This window comes from Schistocerca gregaria, chromosome X (assembly GCF_023897955.1).
Source record: "Schistocerca gregaria isolate iqSchGreg1 chromosome X, iqSchGreg1.2, whole genome shotgun sequence".
Classification (NCBI taxonomy): Eukaryota; Metazoa; Arthropoda; class Insecta; order Orthoptera; family Acrididae; genus Schistocerca; species Schistocerca gregaria.
This window is the reverse complement of record NC_064931.1, coordinates 805,317,211-805,340,391: the sequence shown is the minus strand read 5'-3', so window position 1 is coordinate 805,340,391 and position 23,181 is coordinate 805,317,211. Positions and strand designations below refer to the sequence as shown.

The following is a 23,181-nucleotide window of genomic DNA, read 5'->3' as shown; positions in this document are numbered from 1 at the left end:
AAATCGTTAAAGATTGATCAGCAGGATAAACTACTAGCAGGCACGGAGAAGGTAGTATGGGTTTCAGTGGATTTCGATTTGTCTCGTGGGGCTTTGTACGTGGTTGAACCACTATCAAGCAATGAAGAATTGATTGATTTACATTGTTTTGTGCGCAGAAGCACAACGCGCGCGAGTGACGTCAATGGGGAATATATGGTTCCATTTGACTTCCCTGGTTAAGAGCAAGTTATCCATGTGAAGTGTTACTTCGTCTGACCAGCTGCTCACTGCAACAATAAATTGTAATATCATTTATGAATATTGATACAACTTCCGTTGTTTTATCCGAAAAGGGACTGGTAAGTGCAGCTGCAGCCGGATCAAAAGAAGAAGGAACCACCCAAACACCGCCTTAATTTTTCCCTGACTCTGACTGAAATTGCACTGAGTGGCTTCCAAAGCCTCAAGTCTACGAAGGAGTTAGTCATACTGTTGTTTCTGGAGAAAATTTTCATTTGTTAACACACGAACTTATTCCGCTTCAGTTACACTGTGTCGGTGATTGCTGCGCAAACACTGTTTCCATGCACGCGTATACAATAATTACCCTACCACGCAAACATTTGGGGTATCGAAGCCTCTCCATCGTTTCTAGGACCCTGGTTAAATACATACTCCACTCAGTTGCACCTAAGCTCTTTGAAGCACTCGTCTGTGTTTACACAGTGCGCTCGTAAATATAGGTGTTTACTCGAGGAAAAACAATTTATTAAGGCAATATTGTAGCTTAAATAAGTAAATTAGTATCTGTTGTGATCTATATGTGGAAGGTTTCACTTTTACTTGCGTAGTTTTCATGAAAAGATAACTGTTCTAAAGTGCAAGTCGTTGGCGTGAATTTGTTTTCGTTAGCAACCGCAGTAGGTTATGTGATTATTCAATAATTTCCGAGTAGTGTCTGTGTAGCTTTACTGTGAAGAGTATCGTACGTATATAGTATGCATTCGGTTCGTGTTTTCTGTGTTTCTATACTTCCGTAGAGTTAATTTTCCATATTGTGCAGTAAAGTCGTTAAGTAGTGTTTCTGTTTTCATTAGAGTATTTATACATAACCTGTTCAAATTTGTCATTAGGAAATATCGAGTCTCTTCAGTATCTTACTAGTTTCGTTATTTCCGCTACTGTAACCAATTAAATTCGCGCTGTTTACATTCGCCTGCTGCTAAATTCGCTTGACGTCCAGAAGTTCTCTGCTCATCTCACCGGAAGCTAAGTTACTTTCTACTAATTACTAACTGGTGTAACGGAATTGTTTGTAGTGTAATTTGTATTGTTTGTATTTGTGTTGTTTGTTTGTAGTGTAATTTGTATTGTTTAATCTGCCGTCATGTGTGACAAAGGTGGATGTTGTCGTGAGTGAAATGTCAGTATCCTGGGATGGTGTTTCACTGGGGTAATTTTAGTGGGGAAGTTGTTATAGCGCCAGATCAGGCTCGCCAGTGGAGTTGTAGACTATGTAGCCGTGACAAGAAAATCGTGGAATAGGGTTCAAATGGCTCTGAGCACTATGGAACTTAACATCTGTGGTCTTCAGTCCCCTAGAACGTAGAACTACTTAAACCTAATTAACCTAAGGACATCACACACATCCATGCCCGAGGCAGGATTCGAACCTGCGACCGTAGCAGTCGCGCGGTTCCGGACTAAGCACCGAGAACCGCTAGACCACCGCGGCCGGCGTGGAATAGGGAAAAAAGACTTGTGCCCTTCAGGCTGAACTAGAAATGGTGTACTTCGAATTAGACAGATTGAAGGGGGAAAGAGACAATGGGAGCTGGTAACAGGTAACAAGTCGTAGTCAGAAGGAGAAACCCCAGAAATCACTTTTCAGACTCCAGTGAGCAATCAGTTTGATTTGTTACCTAATGTAAAAGAGCCTCAAACAGTTTTTGAGCAAAGTAGGGTGCAGCCGACTCGTAGTAACAATTGTAATGCTAGGTCGGGAGTAAAGTCAAGCAGAAAGAAAACAGTCCTGCTGTTAGGTAGCAGTCATGGGAGAGTTGTAGGCCAGTTGCTACAGGATAGGGTAGGAGTCGGTACCAGGTCGCAAGCATTGTGAAACCTAGCGCTAAGCTTAGCCAGGTTACAGAAAACCTAGGGACTTGATGTCCCATGGTGAAGACCATGTTCTTATAGTAGGAGGAGCAGGATACAGCCTGGCTAACAATTCGGACTATAGTATTAGGTGTGACCTGGATGTAACAGGAGCAGCAACAGCTCACACTCGTTTGGGGTTTGTGGATGTTTTGCAGCGCTATGACCAGCCCTGGGTTAATACGGCTGTCAACCGTGTTAACAGAGTGGGGCGGGGGTTTACTGTTGACAGAAACTAAATCGTATATCTGCTGTGTCTGTTGATGCAATTGGGAGGTGGGGTTACACTAGTCATGTCCTGCACCTGAGAAGGAGGGGGAAGGATAGGTTAGTGGATCTTTTTGCATAATGTGTAAGAGGGGCCACATACACACAAGACAAAATACCTGTGATAACTGGAGTCCGAGGAACACATTTTTTTTAGGTTAGAGTCAGGTACAGACAGAGAGTATTGAAAGAGAATAAAACAGAACAGTGCCATAATGTCTTAAGCTGCATCCAAAGAAATAAAATTTATGTGTTTCATCAGAACATTAGAAGATTAAAAAATAAGATAGATGAACTTCTCGTATGCCTAGAAAATGGGGTAAATACTGAAGGCATAGATGTTTTGTGTCTCTGAACACCATGTAACCGCAGGGATGGAGAAGTTAAATTTAAGGGCTTACAGATTAACATCATATTAATGTAGAGGCAACATGGAAAGCGGAGGAGTTGCTACTTATATAATAACTGGACACAAAGTCAAAAATATTGAAACAAATAGTTTTTATGTAGATCAGATCCTTGAAGTATGTTCTTCTGAGTTGCGACTGCAATATACTTCCATAGTAATTGTAACAATCTACAGATTCCCTCAAGGTAACTTTCAGCTATTCATGAAAAATCTAGAGGCATTATTGAGCTACCTGACAGACAAAAAGAAGCAGTTAGTGGTTTCTGGTGATTTTAATGTAGATTTCTTAAAAGATACGGATAGAAAAAATGAGCTAGAATCTTTGTTTTGTTGTTTAAGTCTAGTATCTGTTGAAAATTTTCCAACTCGTGTGCAGCAGGATAATAGGTCAATTATCGATAACATTTTCATAGACAGTGCTCAGAGAGAAACAATTAATGTGTACCCAGTTGTTAATGGGCTATCTGATCATGATGCACAGTTGATGGAAATAACACATACAGCTCCTTACAGGCTTCACACAGGTTCTTACAAGGCAGGGAGGCTTATTGATGCGAACAGGGTACAGAGTTTTAAGAGCAGCCTAGAAGAGGTAGAATGGCATGAAGTATGCTAGAAAATGATGTTGATGCGAAATTCAATTTATTCCACCATAAATTTATCTCAATATTTCAGAGCTATTTCCTTGAAACGTTATCCAAAAAAATCCATTAAAAAGCCAAGTAAGCCATGGATTACTAAGGGAAATAAGATATCATGTAAGAGGAAGAGGAAAATATATGGACAAGCCAGAATAAGTCAGGATCCGACGTTACTTGCTTACTACAAAAAATACTGTAATATTTTAAGCAATGTCATTAAGAAGTCGAGAAGCTTATGTGTTCTGACAGAAATTAATAATGTGGATATTAAGATCAAAACTATATGGAATATTGTCAAATGGGTGACAGGGCACCCTGACAGTGCACAGCATACCATAGCAATAAAGCTAAATGATGATGTTGTGAGTTCACAAGTTGCAAGTATTTTTAAGAATCACTTTCTGAATGTTGCAGCAAAATTAGTGTTAAAGGCTCCGGTTAAAGATCCAAAAAATATGTTAAAATGTCATTCCCCAGGACTTTAGGGCTTTAGAAATAGCACCAATATCCCCCACCGAAATTAAGGGAATTATAAATATACTGAAAAGCAAGAGCTCATGTGGTTTCGATGGAATGTCTAACAGAATTTTGAAGTGTTGTTCTAATTTAATAAGCGGAGTCCTTAGTGATATATGTAATGCTTCACTGGTACAGGGAATGTTTTCAGGCAGATTGAAATACACAGTTCTCCAACACATTCATAAGAAAGAGGACAAGAGTGACTGAAATAATTATAGACCAATGTCAATGCTGACTTCATATTCGAAAATATTCTAAAAAGTTATGTATTCAATCGTAGTCTCCCATTTAAGTGAAAATAATTTACTCAGCATGTCACTGTTCAGATTCCGGAAGGGTTAATTGACTGAGAATGCTATCTACACATTTACCCATCAAATAGTACAAGCACTAAATAACAAATTATCGCCAGTTGGTATTTTTTGTGATCTTTCCAAGGCATTTGACTGTGTGAATAATGTCACACACCTAGAAAAACTCACGTTTTATGGAATTGAAGGCTATACACACAGCTGGTTGGAATCATACTTAACGAACAGGAAGCAAAACGTTGTGCTGAATAACACAAATAATGTTGGGAGGGTGGTAAATTCTAGGGAATGGGGAGTTATCACAAAGGGAGTCCCACAGGGTTCAATTTTAGGTCCTCTGCTATTCCTTATTCGTGTGAATGATCTCTCACTTAATGTTCAGCAAACAGAACTAGCACTTTCTCCTAATTTTTGTGTTTCACATTGATGACAACTTGAACTGGAAGAAGCATATTACTGAACTTCTCAAACGACTAAGTTCAGCTTCTTTTGCTCTTCGTATAATCGCTGGTCTTTGTAATAAACTGGTCAGCCTAATAACGTACTTTGCACATTTCCACTCAATAATGTCTTATGGAATAGTTTTCTGGGGTAACTTACCACTTACACATAAAGTATTGATTGCACAAAAGTGAGCAGTGAGAATATTTAGTGGTGATCACCCAAGGACGTCATGTAGGCACCTATTCAAGGAGTTAGGTATTTTAACTGCACCATCAGAGTACATATATTCGCTAATGAAACTCGTTATAAATAATCCATCTCAATCTGCGAAGAACAGTGATGTTCATAGTACAACACGAGAGGAAAAAATGACCTTTCCTATCTGTTATTGAAGCTATCAGTTGCTCAAGAAAAAAAAAGTGTTCAGCGAAAGAAAACAATGGAGTGCATTATGCAACAACAAAAATCTTTCATCATTTTCCCAACAACATAAAGTGTCTGGCAGGTAGCAGATCAAGTTTTAAATCTAGCTTAAAATCATTTCCTTTGGACAACTCCTTCTATTCCATGGACGAGTTTCTGTTTCGGAACTGGTAAAAAAAATTGTACTTCTAAATGTAGTTGCATCTATAGAACTAAAAATTTTAGTAATATTAATATTAGCACTATTCACGTATATATATATATATATATATATATATATATATATATATATATATATATATATATTGTAATCTGACTTGTTCCACATCGTAGCGATAAAATAATGCAGAGCGGTTCTAGGCGCTTCAGTCCGGAACCGTGCTGCTCCTACGGTCGCAGGTTCGAATCCTGCCTAGGGCATGGATGTGTGTGATGTCCCTAGGTTAGGTAGTTTAAATAGTTCTAAGTCTAGGGGGCCGATGACTTCAGATGTGAAGCCCCGTAGTGCTTAGAGCCATTTGACCCATTTGATAAAATTATCGTGGGAATGATCTACGGAACGTGACAAAACTAAACTAAACTAAACTAACATACGTACACACAATCCACTCAGTACTCACAAAACTTAGTAATTACTTTTTCTGGCGTAACAACGCCCATCTGCACTCTGAACAATCGCGAGTGAAATGAGCAACACGTATCAAAGAAAAACTTGTGGCTGCTACAGCAATTCGTGCCCTGCAAGTTTCGAGAACTGACCCCTTACTTGTATCAGATTATCAGATCTACCATTATCCTTACACAGTCTTAGGTCTGCCGCTTCACTTTTTTTTCTGTCTACACCACTGCGTGTGTTTTGGCGTTGCTGCTCACGGCATAAAGGAAAAGTTAATTAATTTGGTTTTCAACGTCAGTGCCTTAATAGCGGAGCGCTGCTAGGCATGTGCTGACTAAGCTATATGGCCACTGCTCCCATGTTCACAACGATGTGCTGCTGAAAACAACATTCTGAGACAGTGTCCTTTTTAGCTAGAGTGTGTGCAGCAGTTATTCCCTTTATTCATTCACGTCTTCTACCGCCACAGTATTGTCGAATAGAGGGCCTGCAGTCGAGGCTCCTCGGAAAGCGTTATTAATCCAGCACACTTATGATTATTTTTTTGACCTACACACAGCTGATTACTGGAATTTCTTCTTACGACAGGTAGGGGTATACTAATAAATTTTTTCTTCAACTGTCTGTCCACACCACTGCTGCCGCATCACGATCGACACATAGTAATATTTTCAACTACGTGCTCACACCCTTGATTGCTGGCGAGCAGATCGTTACTTGCTCAGCTATATGGCGACTGAGTACTGAAAACAAGTATTTAGAAAATTGCTATGGATAAATACGTAAAAAACTGTGGTGGGATTAATTACATATGCACGTGGTGCCTCGAATGGCGTAATAGATTTCAAGCGACGTAATTTGTTACAGGCAGTCTGATCCTCTCCCTATGCTGGCTAGCACCAGAGCTCCCTTTCTTTCAGAACAGCTATAGTTTCTAGTAATTAGAGGCTGTTGCTGTCTCCACAGACACACAACTGCGGTGGAGAGCGCCTAGTAATGCCACACTCGCAGGAGGTGCGGAGCTGATAGAAAGAGGGTATAGGAGAGACAGCGCTATTGCGCAAGAGGCCAGTCAGAAACCAATTGATTAGGTTGTTATCTCACAGGGGTCAGGGGTCGTAAATCAGATAAAAATAGTCCTCTGACGTAAAGCTAATTTGATGGATACCCAGGGAAGTGTGACTGGACAAATGATCCAGCAAAAAGCGTAGGAAGCTCTATAAGATTGTTCGCAGACGTTAGGTAACGAGAAGAATGTAGCAACGCCAAAAGACAGTATCCATTTGCAGAATGACATGTAGAGGATTGATAAATGGTGCGAGCTCTGGCAGTTGACCGGGAACGTAAATAAATGTAACATATTGTGCATACACAGGAAAAAAAATCCTTGCTGTAAAACTATACTACTGATGACAAACTGCTGGAAACAGTATTTAGCGTAAAATATTTTGGAGAAACTATACAGAGAGACACAGTACGAGAAACATTTGCCAGATGGAGATTAATGGTAAGAACCTTAATGAAACGTAACTAACCCACGAAAGAAATGTTGGACCAATGCTTGAGTATTGTTCATCAGTCTGGGATCCTTATCAGGTAGGACTGATAGAAGTGGTAGAGAAGATCCAGCTAAGAGACCGCGGTTATAATGTGGTTTATGAAATAAAAGACTCTTCAAAGTAAAAAGTTTTAATGACTAGCCCGCAATTTTCCTATCACAATTAAAGTTAGCTAACTACTTTCGGTTGATATCTGCAATCATCTTCAAACCGTTCAAAATATGAAAAGGCGGTGTATAAGCATTGGAAAGCATCGTTAACTGTAGTCATGGAACAACGTGCATTCGTAAGTACCAGAACAATAACAGTACGTAGTTGTAAACGTCACCGCGACAAGTCGGTTTTTGGACGGCAATTTCGCAGTTAGTCGGTCATATAAGAAACTGTCCAGTCGCTGGAGTAGAAGCTGGATCAAAAGTTTATTATGTGCAATATGTTAACAGACATAGTCGTGAGAGCAGTATTTGCAACGGTTCCAAAAACTGTCAGCTGCTCCGTAGCCTGGCTATCACACGCAGGATCATTCTTGCGTAAACCAGGCCACGGAACAGCTATTTATCGAACTTTAACTGATAGGAAAATTGCGGACCAGGCATTAAAAGTTTTTACTTGTAAAAGTTTTTATTTCAGAAATTACTGACTTCATTCCCTATAAAGGCTAGTAATAACACACCCCCCCCCCCCAAAAAAATAGTAACACTTCACTAAAGATGTAGAAAATAAGACCCCCCTCCCATTATCTCAACTATCGTGTTATTCACCCTAGCTCTTGCGAATATTTTGTAACATATTTCTGAGAGAATGTGTGCAGGAGGGTCTAAGATGAGACTACTACAGGAAGAGAGTCAATAACGTGTACTTTGACCAGGCAGAAACTTGAGGGGAAAGTCATCTGTCACCAAAATCTGTTTTACATTCCCAAAGAGAATTGTATGAGTCATGAAAGTAGCCACTTCCAGAAGTTCATGTAAGCATTTATGCAGGACTCTCCATGTATTTCCATTACTTTGACCACATATTTTACATGTTTCAGTTCAGCAACAAAGAATTAATACCACTGATTATTTTAGTTTCTTATTGGTGATTATTAGGCAAATGCTGTGGATTGGTAACTCACATTTATTGTCAATCGCTTTCAGTAATGTTTTATGCGATTGTAAATAAAGCCTTGGTTTCTTTACATTGATACAGATACTCATAATTGTTTTAACGACCAGGCAGAGAATTTTTCCTGTAAAATTTTGTAATTTCTCAAAAGCTAGTTTGTGACATTGATTGAACTTCAGTCCTCAATAATTTTAGAGTGTGGTAAAATTGCACTACTTGTGTACATTTCTCTGTTATTTGTAATCTGAGAATTGTCACAGATAAGTTCTTCTTGGTATTAATAATGAAGCAGGAGACTTGTAAGCAAGTGTCACTCAGTATATTGATATAATACCTTTTTAACACCATGTTTATCCTTCAGATTATGATGATGATTATTTTTTTAGTTGTTAGTGTTATATTTATTCATAATAGCATTGGGGATACACTCTTTTAGTGTCTTGTCACTTGTGATCAAGGCTTTCATATTTCATCTTGTTTAAACAAACTTCTTTTAACAGTTTTGCTACATTTTCATGTATTAAATATTAGTGTACATTTAATATTAGTATTCTGTCTTTTAATTTCTACCTCCTTGAAATAACAATGCTACATTAAATACCCTAGCATACAATACATATTGTTAAAATGCAGATCTTAAAATATTTTCAGGTTTTATCTGAAAGAAAAGGTAGAGATCCATTGCATAAATGCAGTGATACAGTATATGTACGAGTATCTGGGAAATACAAGCCGACTTGTAATTACACCACTGACAGACCGTTGTTTTCGAACCATAATAAATGCATATTATATGCATCTTAATGCTTCCACAGAAGGACCTGCAGGCACTGGAAAAACAGAAACAACAAAAGATCTAGCCAAAACACTTGCTGTTCACTGTATTGTATTCAACTGTTCTGAAGGCCTGAACTACAAGACCTTAGGAAAGGTAAATGTACATGTTTTGTTTCAGTAACAATTTATTTATCCATCTGTTCATTCACCCTTAGACAAATTTCTTTGTATGGATATCATCATTATACATACATATATGCATTATTTATAGAAGATGTACATAGAATAAGAATAATGGAAAGAAACAGGAGACACATAAGAAACTTTTGATACAGACCTATGTACATTCTTTTTCTTCGATCACAGAAACAGAAAGAACGTGACTCAGCCAAAAGCTGTACATGTTGTTTTTACTTTAGTCACATTTACCCATAAGCTCATATAGTTTGGTATAGTTGTTGTGATGTTTGTATAGGTATGACATTGTGATGTGTTTTACGAACATGTCATAGTCGTATAACATTTTCAATTTCCTTCAAACGTTGACATTGCTTTTATACTCTTTATATCATAAGAGAGCTTTAAAACAGGGTCTTGATCTGTTAACTTCAGTCTGTTATCTCTAATATGGCAACCTATATATGTCGGACTCTCACCCAGTACATACGACACTTTCTTTTGCAGTTTAACCAGTCTTTCTATGTGAATGTTGGTAGCACCACTCAAATCAGTACACAATATGACGAGTACATCCTCAGTAATGTTTATCCATTTACTATCCCTGACATCTTCCTCATTAGGAATGCGTTTGTTTTAATTTTTGGGCGTATAGTATCTATGTGTTCCCCAAGACAAGTATTTACGTACTGCCATACCCAAGACCTCATAATTGCTTCTCTTACATAAGTCTGTGTTCAACAATTTAAGGCTGATGTTTCCACTTTGCACATTTACGCTAGCGTGGGTCAGTATGTAGATTGTTTCTGTTACATTTATGAACGAATTTTTTCTACTGAAATACTGGGATGCATTTTCTATTTTCAGAGCTAGTCTTTCCTCCAGCTCATTCTCAGTGCCAGGCAGATAAATTGTTATCTGTATCGTCAACATAGCATTTCAATCCTTTGATGCTCTCATATCATTTATGTAAATCAAAATCAGTGGACACAATACTGAGCCTTGAGGCTCACCATATTAAACTTTTTGAAATTTAGGGAGTATATTTATAGTTTTTTTCCATTTTGTGTTTTATTTCCACACACTGCCTCCTGATTTTTACAAAAAATTGTATAATGTCAGTTTCTTTTCTCTGATGAAGTTCCTGCAACAATGTATCTTGACACAAACAACCGAAGGCTTTGAATAGATTTAGGAACAAATCACAAAAGCTGTTTGCTCATTTAATACTGTTATTCCATGCCTCACAAAATGCGCAGTTGCTGACTTGGTTGACAGTGGATTACAAAAACCATGTTGGGCGTTGCTTGGAATGCTGTTCCTTTCTATGAAGTGCACCATTCTATCTTCTATAGCTGTCCCTATTAGCTTCGAGAACTCTGAGACTATCATGATGAGTGCGTAATTTTCTGGGTCAACTATGTGCCTCATTTGTACATAGGAATAATTTCACTTCGTTTGAGTGGCTCAAGAAGACTTCGTTCTTCCATGGATTTGTTTATTAAAAATGCAAATGGCTCCACTAAATACTGTGAGTAGGAATTACACTGCGTTGGTAGACGTATTTGCTTATCCTTCTGTATTTTTTGTTTTCATTTTATTGATTATTCTTCCTGTCTTCTCTCATCTTTAGGAAAAGGGAATAAATGTTGTGTTATATTTACATTTTTTCGTATTATTTTCATTTTATGGGATTTTGTCCCATACGTTTGTCTACTATAGTGATGTAGTACTCATTAAAAATGAAGATTACTTGATACGGGTCTGAAAAGTCCCTTTCTCCACTTTTAAGTATTAAGTCTCCGTTAATTGTGACACTTTTTTTTACCCGCTTTTGTGAAAGTTCTGACAGTCTTTGTTATGTTATATAAAATTTCAGTTGCTTTCTTGAAATACATGGATTTGGTGTATTCTAATAATCAGCAGTAAGCTCGCTCTCTTTCTGTTCCTGTAGACCTCATTTATTACTTTATTCTGTTTTCTTCCCACTCATGCAAAATTCTCACTTCCTCTCTTACTCGTTGATCCTTTGCGTGATTCGTTCTTACCTAGCTTCCTTGTTATATTTCTGCTTTTCTTAGGGCATACATCATTTAAGAAATTTCTGAACAGCAAGCTTCCGACCATTTATCAATGTTGACATGTACATATTCCTCCATCTTCCTGATCTAAGCATGATATTTGACTATCTTAGATTTGTTTCTTTCATCTGTCTTAATTCCATAAATGTGACTTCATTGAGTTATGAGTTGTTTTTTGTTTACAGTATCAATCCGCAATGGTATGAAATTGTAGTATTTAATACCTAAAATTTTGGTCTAGACTGAGGTACATTTCTGATGACATTGCTGACTTGGTTGACAGTGGACGGTTTATTAGATAGTAGAGCAACCTGTGGAATTTTTCACTTCTGAACTTAGACTGGGTTTTGATTAAGTCATTCAGGTCACTTCAATGAGAAGTGCCTTCTAGAGTATTAATAATAATATCATCTACTGCCATTAAAGAAGTGAATTCCCTCATAGCCTTTTCTAATAGCTCCTCCATTTCCTTGAGAAAAAAATGTTACCTGACTGCATGGAGATCTGTAAAGTCCAAGTATTAGTCTCTTTTTCCCGTTTAGCTTTATTTATGCAGCTACTGCTTCAAAGAGCATTTTTACTGTTTCTGACTTTCCATAAAATGGTGTCCTTTAGCTCATTTTTCAACTTACCAGCGACTTCACCTCCTTCATGCACCTGCCTGATAAATTATGCAATTATTTTATAACCAGAAATGCTGTGCATTTAATTTCATTTTCTTGAAGTCCATGTTCGCTAATTACAAAAATCTCTCGTATTTTGAAAGCAATTAGTAATTGTGTTTCTTCTATTTCGTAGCGGATTACTACACATCTTGGTGTAAAATTCGTTGATAAGGAGCTTTTACTTCTGAGACTTTATGTGCTCTTATGCTTTATTTCATACCTGTACATATAAGAAGAATCATGGTCATTGAGATATTAGGGCTTCTTGGGTCTTATAATTCTGCCACTCAGCTCTATAGCTGCTTGTTTCCTAAATTCTGCTTATGTTCTATCATCCAATGATACTGCAGTCTCCGATGTATCCTTGGTTGTCTCTCCAGATGTCGCTGCTGTGGACAATAATGTATCTGTAGCTGGACGTTTGCTTTTCTTCACCGACTTTGTTGTTTAAACCTCTGGCAGTGGAGTCTGTAGTTTGTCCTCAGTTCTTTCTTTTGTCCCTAATCTAGATGATGATGTATCAGCAGGATTTGCGGTGATTTGATGATTCTTTGGCCGGTTCAACTTGGAGACAGCTCCTCGGCTTCACACGTGTCTGCAGTGGTGGCTGTGAAGTCTGCCTTATGCGATGTTCAACTCACTGTCCTCGGACAGGGGTCGGAAGGCGGCTGGTGCTGTGGAGCCAAGTCCTACTAGGAATTAGCCTTGGTTGTGGTAGGTCGGCGGGGCTGTAGCACCAAGTTCCGTGAAGGATATACTGCCGGCAGTAGGCGCCACCCAGTCTCGAACCCATGGATGTTGCTGACGGTGCCCAGTCGTCTCCCTGTCTGGCGTAGCTCTGGCGTTGTGGTGTTGCAGCTGGTTTTTGGAGACGAGAAGTGCTTCCTGCATTAAAATTCATATTTATTTATCTGTCTACAGTGCCCATTTGTCTCAGAAAAATCCGGCACTTCATCACATCATCCTAACAAGAGGCTCGCACAATTGCTGCACAATTACCGTTGTGCTGTGCCGTTTACTGCTGTACTCGGCTATCCTTGCTTCGCAATCCACTGGCGTGTCTGTTATTGCGTTCCACATGTCACCACAGTGGCAGCTACCGACCCGTGACTGTTAACGCAACACTTTACGGCTGCTTCCATACTATCACTCCTTACGTTTGCTAAAGACTTCCAATTTCCCGTCCAAAGACTTGGTAGCGGCGCTACACTCCCCAAAGGAGAAGACCTGGCTCTTCGGGTCTGTCTTTGACCTGTTTTCCACTAAAATAACTCTACCTCTTACTCTACAGACGAATATATTTATTACTAGACTTGTGGTTTCTATTCACAAGACTATTATCGAGCTAATCCTGAACTTAAAGAACTACTCTCCATCCCCTGCTCAGCGAATCTATTCCACAGGAACTCTGTTTGTCCCTGGATGAGAACTCTGAGTTTTCATCGTCACAGATACTTGTCAGTCACTATGGCGCTAGGAATTGCGACACTTAGGGTCACGGTTACTTGACGTCTGCCATCTCGATAATGACTTCCACACGGCAGCAATTTTTCTGCTTTGATTCGCCCCTCCTGCGTGGGTATCATCTGATTTAAAAAATGGTCCAGGCTGTTTTCCCTGGTGACGTTATGGAAGGTAAGGTTCCGCTTGGACAATCTGTCTAGGGCTTCGTTTGGAGAATACAGCTGTGACTGGGATATATTTAACAGAATCACTCCCATCATAATGGCTGGCAAATGGAACATAGGTCCTCTAATGTCCCATTTGGTCCTATTGATCAACAATACACTGCCCCGCAACTCTAAACGTTTTACCGCCATGATCTTCCCCGGTTCATAGCAACTGGCTACCACTACCATGTTGTCACGTATTGAGAACATCCAGTGGAAATCTAATCTCTAAACATACGGTTTCGGCTCCATCACCCCTTTCCAACGCGGAAGTTCCTCCAGTCTACATCTAAATAACTGTGTGGCACATGCACTTCCACAAGTGATGACATCATGTGCCGAGCATATCGTAACCATCCCAATCTGTCACTGCTGAAGCTCACCCTCGGTCATCACCACATGTCGATCGCCATCTTCCGCTACTAGTAATACCACCTCTTCTTTCACTTTCACGAACTTTCCCACGGTCGCTTATTTCACCGCGTTGGTGTACACCGCGTAACATTTAAATAGCGCGTGCGTGTTCGCTACCGGTTTCCTAACTGATATGTACAATCATGCATTATCCGTTATTACCTCCATTGCTGTACTACGGTAGCAGAAAGACAGTTTCTGGCTACACGTCTTCACTACTAGCTGCAGTTCCGGCCGCAACTTTTCCTGATTATTCCAAATGCTGCTCAGGGATACTACTCAGGGGACAAAATGACCAGATACAATTAACTGCCAGTGAACCTTCCTATAAGTCTGACAGCTCCACTCTTGCATCCTAAATGCTATTTCCCAAGGATCGCAACAATCTTGTTGGTGTTATCTTCACATCCAGTACCTGCATTCATGTTTTCACGGCTTACAATTCTAGATTTAAAGTACTAGCTGAAGCCCTGGCTTAATTCATATGATCCTTGCAAAGCTGCTGAACCATGTGTGTGTTGTTTAGCACCCGACTCTCAAGATTCATGATCGGCGTGGAATGGCATTCCGCTATACCTCTGTTCGCCTCGGCCAGCTATTTCGCGGCTCCCAAAGTCATTCAATGTGTGGACGTCACTTACGACTTCTGTCCCAAACGAAGTTTGCATTACCCTCGGGTGGCTCGATGACTGCTGGCACTGCTATGCTTACCTGCTTCATGTGCCATTCGAAACGCTCATACGCCCCGTGTAACTTCCTATGTTCCTTGGCGACTGACCTGAGCACCCCATTTCTGCTCGCTCTTGAACCCCTGAGAACACCTCTTCAAGCCTCCTTACCTCATTTTGGACTTCCCAAACATACTAAAAACTAAGCTCAGAAACCAACTATGCCCGGGCATTATTACATTTAGTTGCTTAGAAAGTACAAGTCCTCTGTTCAAGTGGCGATCCTGCACCGTCCCCACTCCGCCTCCAATGAAGAGGTACAGCAGTGCCAATACTAGTATTATTCATCTCTGGAGCTCCACCTTACGGCAACCTGAGGATAGGGACCATTGCCACCCAGACAGTACGTCTTCACACAAGTACGTCCGTTCCTAGGTTTCTTCTTCCTCGGACCTCCCTTATATTCATTCGCATTTCCTGTGGAGTCGCTTTTGGCGCACCCTTGAATGGTCGTAAATGCGCAATATGCACAACTGTTGACCTCCTAGACAATTTACCGGTGAATAAGTCTCAGTGACTTGGTAAGGGCTCTGATACCGTGTTACAAACTTCTTCGTCTTTCCCTTCACAGTATAAGGGTTATATAACATCACCCACTGTCCCACTCTGTACTGTGGCAACGTTCCCACTCGCTTCACTGCATCCTGTTGTGTCTCTAACGCCTTTGTATTTGCTCACTGGACCCTTCTCCAACCTTCTTGCGACTGTCGAGTTGACTCGCCGTTCCTGCCCCCTTTTGCCTAATCATGTCTGAGGATGAGGATAAAGTGGAGTTGTTCTTAATTTCTTCGCTCTTAGTAACCGACACAACTCTTCCATCAGGTATGACATGCAGTTTGTCTCCTGGTACGTAATTATCGTTCTTGGCACCACAAACTTTAATATCCACCTGTTCACCAGTGCTTGTGGAATTGCGACCAATACCTGGTCCAGCACTGACACCATCTCCACGTAACGGGAGAAATGATCTGTTATGATCAGCACAAAACGATTACCCGCTTCTGTCCGGTTTAATATGACCACTGCAATAAAATTAAATGGTTACGCAGCCTCTGGCAACCGTTTTCAACAATACCAGCCCGCGGCGCACACTCTACACAACTCCTACCATATTGATCCACAAAACCCTCTCTATTCTTCCACCAGTTTTTCTCTGCCACTCGCTGATTCATTGCTCTGCAACTCCCATATCCCGACAAGACACCATGACGCATTTCACGCAACACCTTCTCTTTCAGCAGTGCTGGCACAATCGTCCACGGACCTAATTTTGTCTCTCTGCACAACAAAGCATCATGCATGCTGAAGTGCTCCTGCTTGCTGTATTGCTTACATTCCTCTCCGTCTCTCGGTGTAGCCTGCCATTCCTTAAAGTCCTGACCAAGTGCTTATGTAGCCGCTGTCTTTCTGTACAATCTGTCCGCACTTCCGTGTTTTATCTCATGTTTGTGGACTATTTCATACTCAAGTTCACTGAGTTTCAGTTGCAAACTCTTCAGTCTACGGCATGGGTCCTTCAAACGTAGCTACTGCTCCAAGGCAGCATCGTAGCATCGTGAGTTACTACTCAGAATTTTCGATCTTGTAGGTAAAAACGAAAATACTTTACTACGTACACTAAGCTAAGCACACTCACACACACACACACACACACACATATATATATATATATATATATATATATATATATATATATATATATATATACCACCTAATTTTCTGACTGAGGACACACGACGCATCACATGACAATATATGAAGTTCTGGAAACATCAACACCAGACTCGACATTAATGCTTTCTTCAGTTCGAAAAATCCTCCCTGGCATTCTTCTGACCATACAAAACCAACACCCTTGCTTAACAACTGGGTAAGTAGTCGTACTATATCTCCAGATCCCCTCAAAAATGTCTTATAATAATTTGTGAGACTGAGAAAAGATTGCAATTCCGTGGTTGTTCGTGGTACTGGAGAAACTTGTACTGCTCGTACTAACCTCGGATCCGTCCTCATATCATCCTTACCAATGACGTGATCCTTAATAGGTGACTTCTTCCAGCGCAAAGTGTCATTTTTCCTTGCTGAGTGTCAAACGACCTATTTGTAGCCTCTTCAATACTTCCCCCAGATGTTGTCCATTTTCTAGCATATCTTTCGAAAAGAATATTTATTTCTTCGAGATACAGTAGACAATACTGTGATTGCAAATCTCTCAGCACCCCGTCCAACAACCAGTGGAATGTTTCCGCCGCATTCTTGAACCAAAAAGGCATCCTTCTATATTGGTAACGACCCCACCGTGCAGAAACGCTATTTTCGGTCTATCCTCCAGAGAGACTTCCAGTAGATAGAATTTACTAAGTCCATTGTCGAGAAGTACTGGCATTGCCCTATACTATCTATCGTCTACGTGATGTTCCGAATCCGCTACGCATCTTAGTGTGTAAGTTGCTGTAATGACGACAGAAGCTATACTTCCTAGAGCCATCTTCAGCATTCTCGGGCACGATTACGATTCCTGCCCCGAAGGGGCTTTTGCTCTCCTCTATTACCCATCGGCCAACTGTTGATTTATAAATTCTTCTAATACTGGTTGCAGTAACCATGGTAGTTTATGGTCCTCAGTAAACCTGTGCTCCGTTCCACATTGGAAGCGCCACGCGTTGTGGACGCGCGGTTTAAGGCGCCCTGTCACGGATGGCGCTGCCCCTCCCGCCGGAGGTTCGAGTCATCCATTGGGCATGGGTGTGTGTTGTTCTTAGCATACGTTAGTTTAAGTAGTGCGTAAGTCTAGAGACCGATGACCTTAGCAGTTTGATCCGTTAGGAATTCACACACTCACATTGGAAGCCTGTGCTACGTGCCTGGTGTAGCAGGCAATGGCCCTTGTGAAAAAATTTATCTTGAAACTCCAGCAGCAAGTCTTCACGTCCTCTCTATCCGTCTCTATCTCACTATGCGGCCATATTCCTCATCTGGAATCTCCTATATGGCCAACAATGCTCCTTTCAATAACTTCACTTGTATTGTGGATTGTGTGTGTATTGAACCGGGGACCTAGAAAAGACGGAGAGGCTTCGTGCCGCCTTAGTCCTCAGTGGTTCACAACCCCACAACAGGCCACAGCAGTCCACCCAGCCCACCACAGCCCCACACTGAACCCATGATTGTTGTTGTTCGGCCCCCAGGCGACCAGACGAGTGTAACCCAAAATGTTTGCATGGTAGAGTAATTGTGGTGTGCGCGTGCGTAGAGACAGTGTTTCAGTGTTTGCGCAGCTATCACCGACATCGTGTAACTGAGGCGGACTAAGGGGAACCAGCTCGCATTCGTCGAGGCAGATGGAAAACCACCTTAAAAACCATCCACAGGTTGGCCCGCAGACCAGACCTCGACGCTAATCCGTCAGGGGACTGGCATGCCTTCCTGCTCGGAAAGCAGCGCTTTAGACAGTGCGGCTATCCGGGCGGGCTAACTTCGCTTCCTCGGCGCTAAAATTATATTTATTTATGGGTACTACCTTGCCTGCGTCCCTCTCATGTGCGCATACAATACATCGCTTTATTAAACAACATGCTGTATCCACTACTTCATTATCTTTCATGAATACCACTATACCCATCACATTAACTGGTAACTTGGGCTTCAAATTCACCCACAGTGACTTTCCAGTGCCTCCCGCTACACAGTCATGCCCCACGTCCACACACAGTATAACCTCGGCGTCTCAATCGAAAACTTCTTCATTATGGACCCCAACTCTCGTATATCGTTATCCAACGACTCCTACACACTAACTCTCTTGAGGCCACTGACATATGCGCTCTTGTGGCCAAGAAAAGCGTTATAGTCTCTAGCATTACCCCTCTGCATTCGTTTTCACTTAATTTATTTTTACCCCAGAAATCCTGTTGATGGCTCTGGGGCTCCCTCTTAAGGTTAACGGATTTTTCCAACCCTCTGGACTACCTCTACCACTACTCTCGTAGCCCTGTCGATGACCTACATCTCCCCTACTAGCTTTCCCGTTAAATTTCTGGTAACCCCTGTTATCCACATCACTTCTTCGTGGCTGGTAGTATTGCCTCTGCACATGCCCCGTTCGGCCAAAATTAATACACTTTACATTTGATACAAACAGGTGTCTTCGATCCCTCACCTCCGTCAATTTATTGATTTCCTCGTACTTCAACGCCAATAGGACCCCTGAGTGGAGATCGTTAGGCGCCCCTGTGAGCAACATCCTCCACGTTTCTAGTTCTGAACCCCTCCAACAGCATCAAGTGATGTTGCCTGGCATCTTGCAGTGCCACTTTGCTCATCTCATCATTCTGTGACAATTCATAAGAGTGTACCTTTATCTTCCTAATTCTATGCGCAAAGTTTTCCAGTGCCTCATTATGCTCTCTTGACAACATACCCAACTGTTCACGAAAAATCCATGCTCTGTTTTGTATCCTATACCGCTGACCCAACTGCTGCCTCTGCTGATCAAAAGCTTCTCCACTTCACTTCACAGTACTTCTGTGCTCCTCATAAACAACTTCAGCTCTCCCGTTAAACGCAATTTTGCAGTCTGCAATAATTTTTTTACCGACAAACCAACTGGAGATCGTCTAGAAACACTAACACATGCTCAGACGCCCTATCAGAGAAGGGAAAAGCAACGTAGGCAACAGCTGAATAAACTCCTAAATTTTGTGATTTCAGTATCTCCACTTGATCACATTTCTCTGCCAAACTATTACATAAGGTTACCTTGCCTGCCCTAAACTAAGCTACCTCATTAACTAATAATTTCTGTAGCCTCAACTCTGATGACACTCTGTGTCTCGGATTTTACCATTGTCTCGCCTTTACTCATTTTTGTGACTCAGAAGAACAAGGGGAAATAACATAAATTAATACAGGTGGAACATTCTACACCTACTCGTATTACTATCCTACTGCATCTGGCTAACCATGAGCCACCTGGATCTCGACATTGTCTGGCTACGTCCTCAAAATTGTTACAAGTGAAACATTTCACTGCTACTGATTCATCACAAGGGGCTGAATGACCAAATACGTTACACTGAATACAACGGACAGGCATCAACTGTTCAGTCCTTGCATTACTCCTAAACTGCAACAAATCAGCTGACTTCGACGATTTCACGAAGGTGTCTCTCATATAATATCTAGAAAGATGTACACCTTTCATTCATAAACTGCTTCACTTTCTACTATGTAAATACTTTTTTTCCAAACAAGTATTGTCAGCCTATTGCATATTACTATGTGTTTGATAAATAAAAAATGACATTAATGAAATGCTGTTTCATACACTAAACAAATTTGGTTTACAAACATAACTTTGTCACTAATTTGAGGATTAAATGGGTTTTCCTTATCTCTTGTATTTTGAATGCTTGTTTGTCATATCATTGCAGTTCTTCATGGGCCTTGCTGCATCAGGAGCGTGGGTCTGCTTTGATGAATTTCATCGAATTAGTATGAAAGTGTTGTCTGTTGTGGCACAAAAAATAATGTGCATTACTAAAGCACTGCAATCACATTCCTCAAAATTTAATTTTGAAGGAACACAACTTCACCTAAGTCCTTCATGTTATATCTGTATCACTATGCACTCTGGTCAAGTAAACCGTCAGGAACTTCCCGACAACCTGAAGGTAAGCTGAGTATATTAAAGTAATCTTTAACAAATTTGAGGAGGCAGTACATGCACACCTTAATGCTTCCGTAGCAAACTAAACAAAGATTAGAAGGCATAGGTCTCAAATAGTGTGTTAATTGTTACATTGCACTTCAGATAGCTCCATGGTTTAGTAGTTAAGTGCTAAATGATGGATCCAAAGGTTTTGGACTCCCTCTATAGTCGTTCCGAGGATATTTATCTGTCACTTACCACTTCCTTTACTTCTGACAACCTTGGTTAACATGAGAAACACAGAGTTGTACTGTGGTTTGGAGTCCATGTTCAACTGCAGGTCCCCCTGTAGTATGATGGGTCAATCAGTTCCACGGTCAGAGAAAGGCAACAACATACCACCTCCAACAGGACCATATCTCTTAAAGAAATGTGATGTTCAAACAAACCTTTGTATTGATGACACCTGTACCTTGCTTCGTTTATTATTTAGTGTACCTGCCCATAACCTGACAGATACTGAAGAAAGAAACATAACATCAAACCGGAAATATCACTAACAGCCTGTATTTTATTTACAGACTCCTTATAAGTTACCGAAAGTGCCAAAAATAACTCAGGGCAAGTTCATTAAAACTTGCCTATACACATTATTTCTGTTCAACAAAGGATGCACTTATTAGAGAATAAAATGAAAATTTTACTATCTCGTTAAGCTCCTATTTATTTATTAATTACTTGTAGCACATATCCATTATAAGGATGTCATCATTTACATATACACAAATAGATACTGCCTAACTATACACAAATATATTTAATTTAAATAGACACAAATACGTACACACAGTTTTTATTATCTTACGTTACATGTCTGTAGACCCTACATGTCTATTCTGTTGTAGCAGTCATTAGCACACTGAAGGACGACAGTTCGAATTCCCGTCAAGCCATCTGGATATAGGTTTTCCGTGACTTTCATCAAGAAGCTCTAGGCAAGTGTCGGCATGGTTCTTTTGGAAAGAGTCTGGCCGATTTCCTTCCCCATCCTTCCTTTCGCGATATTTCTAAAGTATCCATTCTTTTTAGCAGAATGTTATGGTTTACTGTGCCAAACGTTTTGGTCAAATTGAGGAAGATGACAATTACATGGTCGCCTGTGTCCACTGCCCTAAGCAGCATTTGGGAATTGAGCTACTGTTGCGTCTATGCTCTCTCCAAGTATGAAACAAGGAAGTTCTTTATCCATATGACTCTATTTCGCTAAATTTCCCTTGAATCCATTTTTCGTGATGGATTATGTTACTATGTGAAAAGTTAAACAATTGATTTGCTGTGTATGGGACCCTTCAGTTCACAATTTTTCCTGAAGATAAATCGTATAATTTAGGTACAGTACACGAGGGGTGTTCAACAAGCAATGCAACACATTTTTCTTCTGAAAGTAGGTTAGTTTTATTCACGATTCCAATGCACTGTATTATTCCCCGCTCTTTTGGCTAAAAAATCCTATTTTTCAACATAATCTCCGTTCTATGCTATGACCTTGCGCTATCTTACTAGGAGGGCCTGTATGCCATGCATGGCACAACCATTCTACTGCTCCACATCGGAGCCAATGTCTTCCTGCACCAATAACCTCCCCATCAACCACGTACTGCTTTCCGCGGAGTGCAGCCTTTATTGGGCCATACAGATGGAAGTCTGAAGGTATGTGGTTTCGTCTGTTGGGTGGATAAGGAAGAATAGTCCAATGAAGTTTTTTTTTAACTCCTTTCGGGTGTGCAGACTTGTGTGAGGCCTTGCGTTGTCACGGACAAGAAAAGCTCGCTAGCATTTTTGTGGCGACGAAAGTGCTCAAGTCGTTTCTTCAATTTCCTAAGGGTAACGCAATAGACTTCAGAGTTGTTCATTGCCCCATGAGGAAGGACATCAAACAGAATAGCCCCATCAGAGTCCCAGAAGATCGTCTAAATGACTTTACCAGCTGAGGGTGTGGCTTTGCACTTTTTCTTCGAAGGAGAGGTGGTGGGTGCCACTCCATGGACTGCAGCTTTGTTTCCGGTTCGAAGTGATGAACTCGTGTTTCATCACCTGCTACAATGTTCGATAAAAATTGACACGATCAGCCTCGTAATGCACAATCAATTCCGCACAAATGGTCCTTCGTTGCTTTTGTTGTATTTTGTTAGGTGGTGAGGAAGCCAGTGAGTACACATCATTGAATACCCCAACTGGTGGACGAGTATGTCAGCACTACCAATAGAGACGTCCAGTTGTGCAGCTAGGTGTTTGATTGCGATCCGTCTAAATGACTTTACCAGCTGAGGGTGTGGCTTTGCACTTTTTCTTCGAAGGAGAGGTGGTGGATGCCACTCCATGGACTGCAGCTTTGTTTCCGGTTCGAAGTGATGAACTCGTGTTTCATCACCTGCTACAATGTTCGATAAAAATTGACACGATCAGCCTCGTAATGCACAATCAATTCCGCACAAATGGTCCTTCGTTGCTTTTGTTGTATTTTGTTAGGTGGTGAGGAAGCCAGTGAGTACACATCATTGAATACCCCAACTGGTGGACGAGTATG

At 40.8% G+C, this 23,181-nt stretch overlaps 1 protein-coding gene across 1 annotated transcript in view; it reads left to right on the top strand.

Annotated features, from left to right (window-relative positions):
* LOC126298331 (dynein axonemal heavy chain 7-like) overlaps positions 1–23,181 on the top strand; it is a 1,150,327-nt gene that overhangs the window by 223,151 nt on the left and 903,995 nt on the right. Inside the window, exons 15-16 of the mRNA XM_049989626.1 lie at positions 9,084–9,363; positions 20,377–20,616. Coding sequence (XP_049845583.1) covers positions 9,084–9,363; positions 20,377–20,616 — 520 coding nt within the window. The remainder of the gene's footprint in view (positions 1–9,083; positions 9,364–20,376; positions 20,617–23,181) is intronic.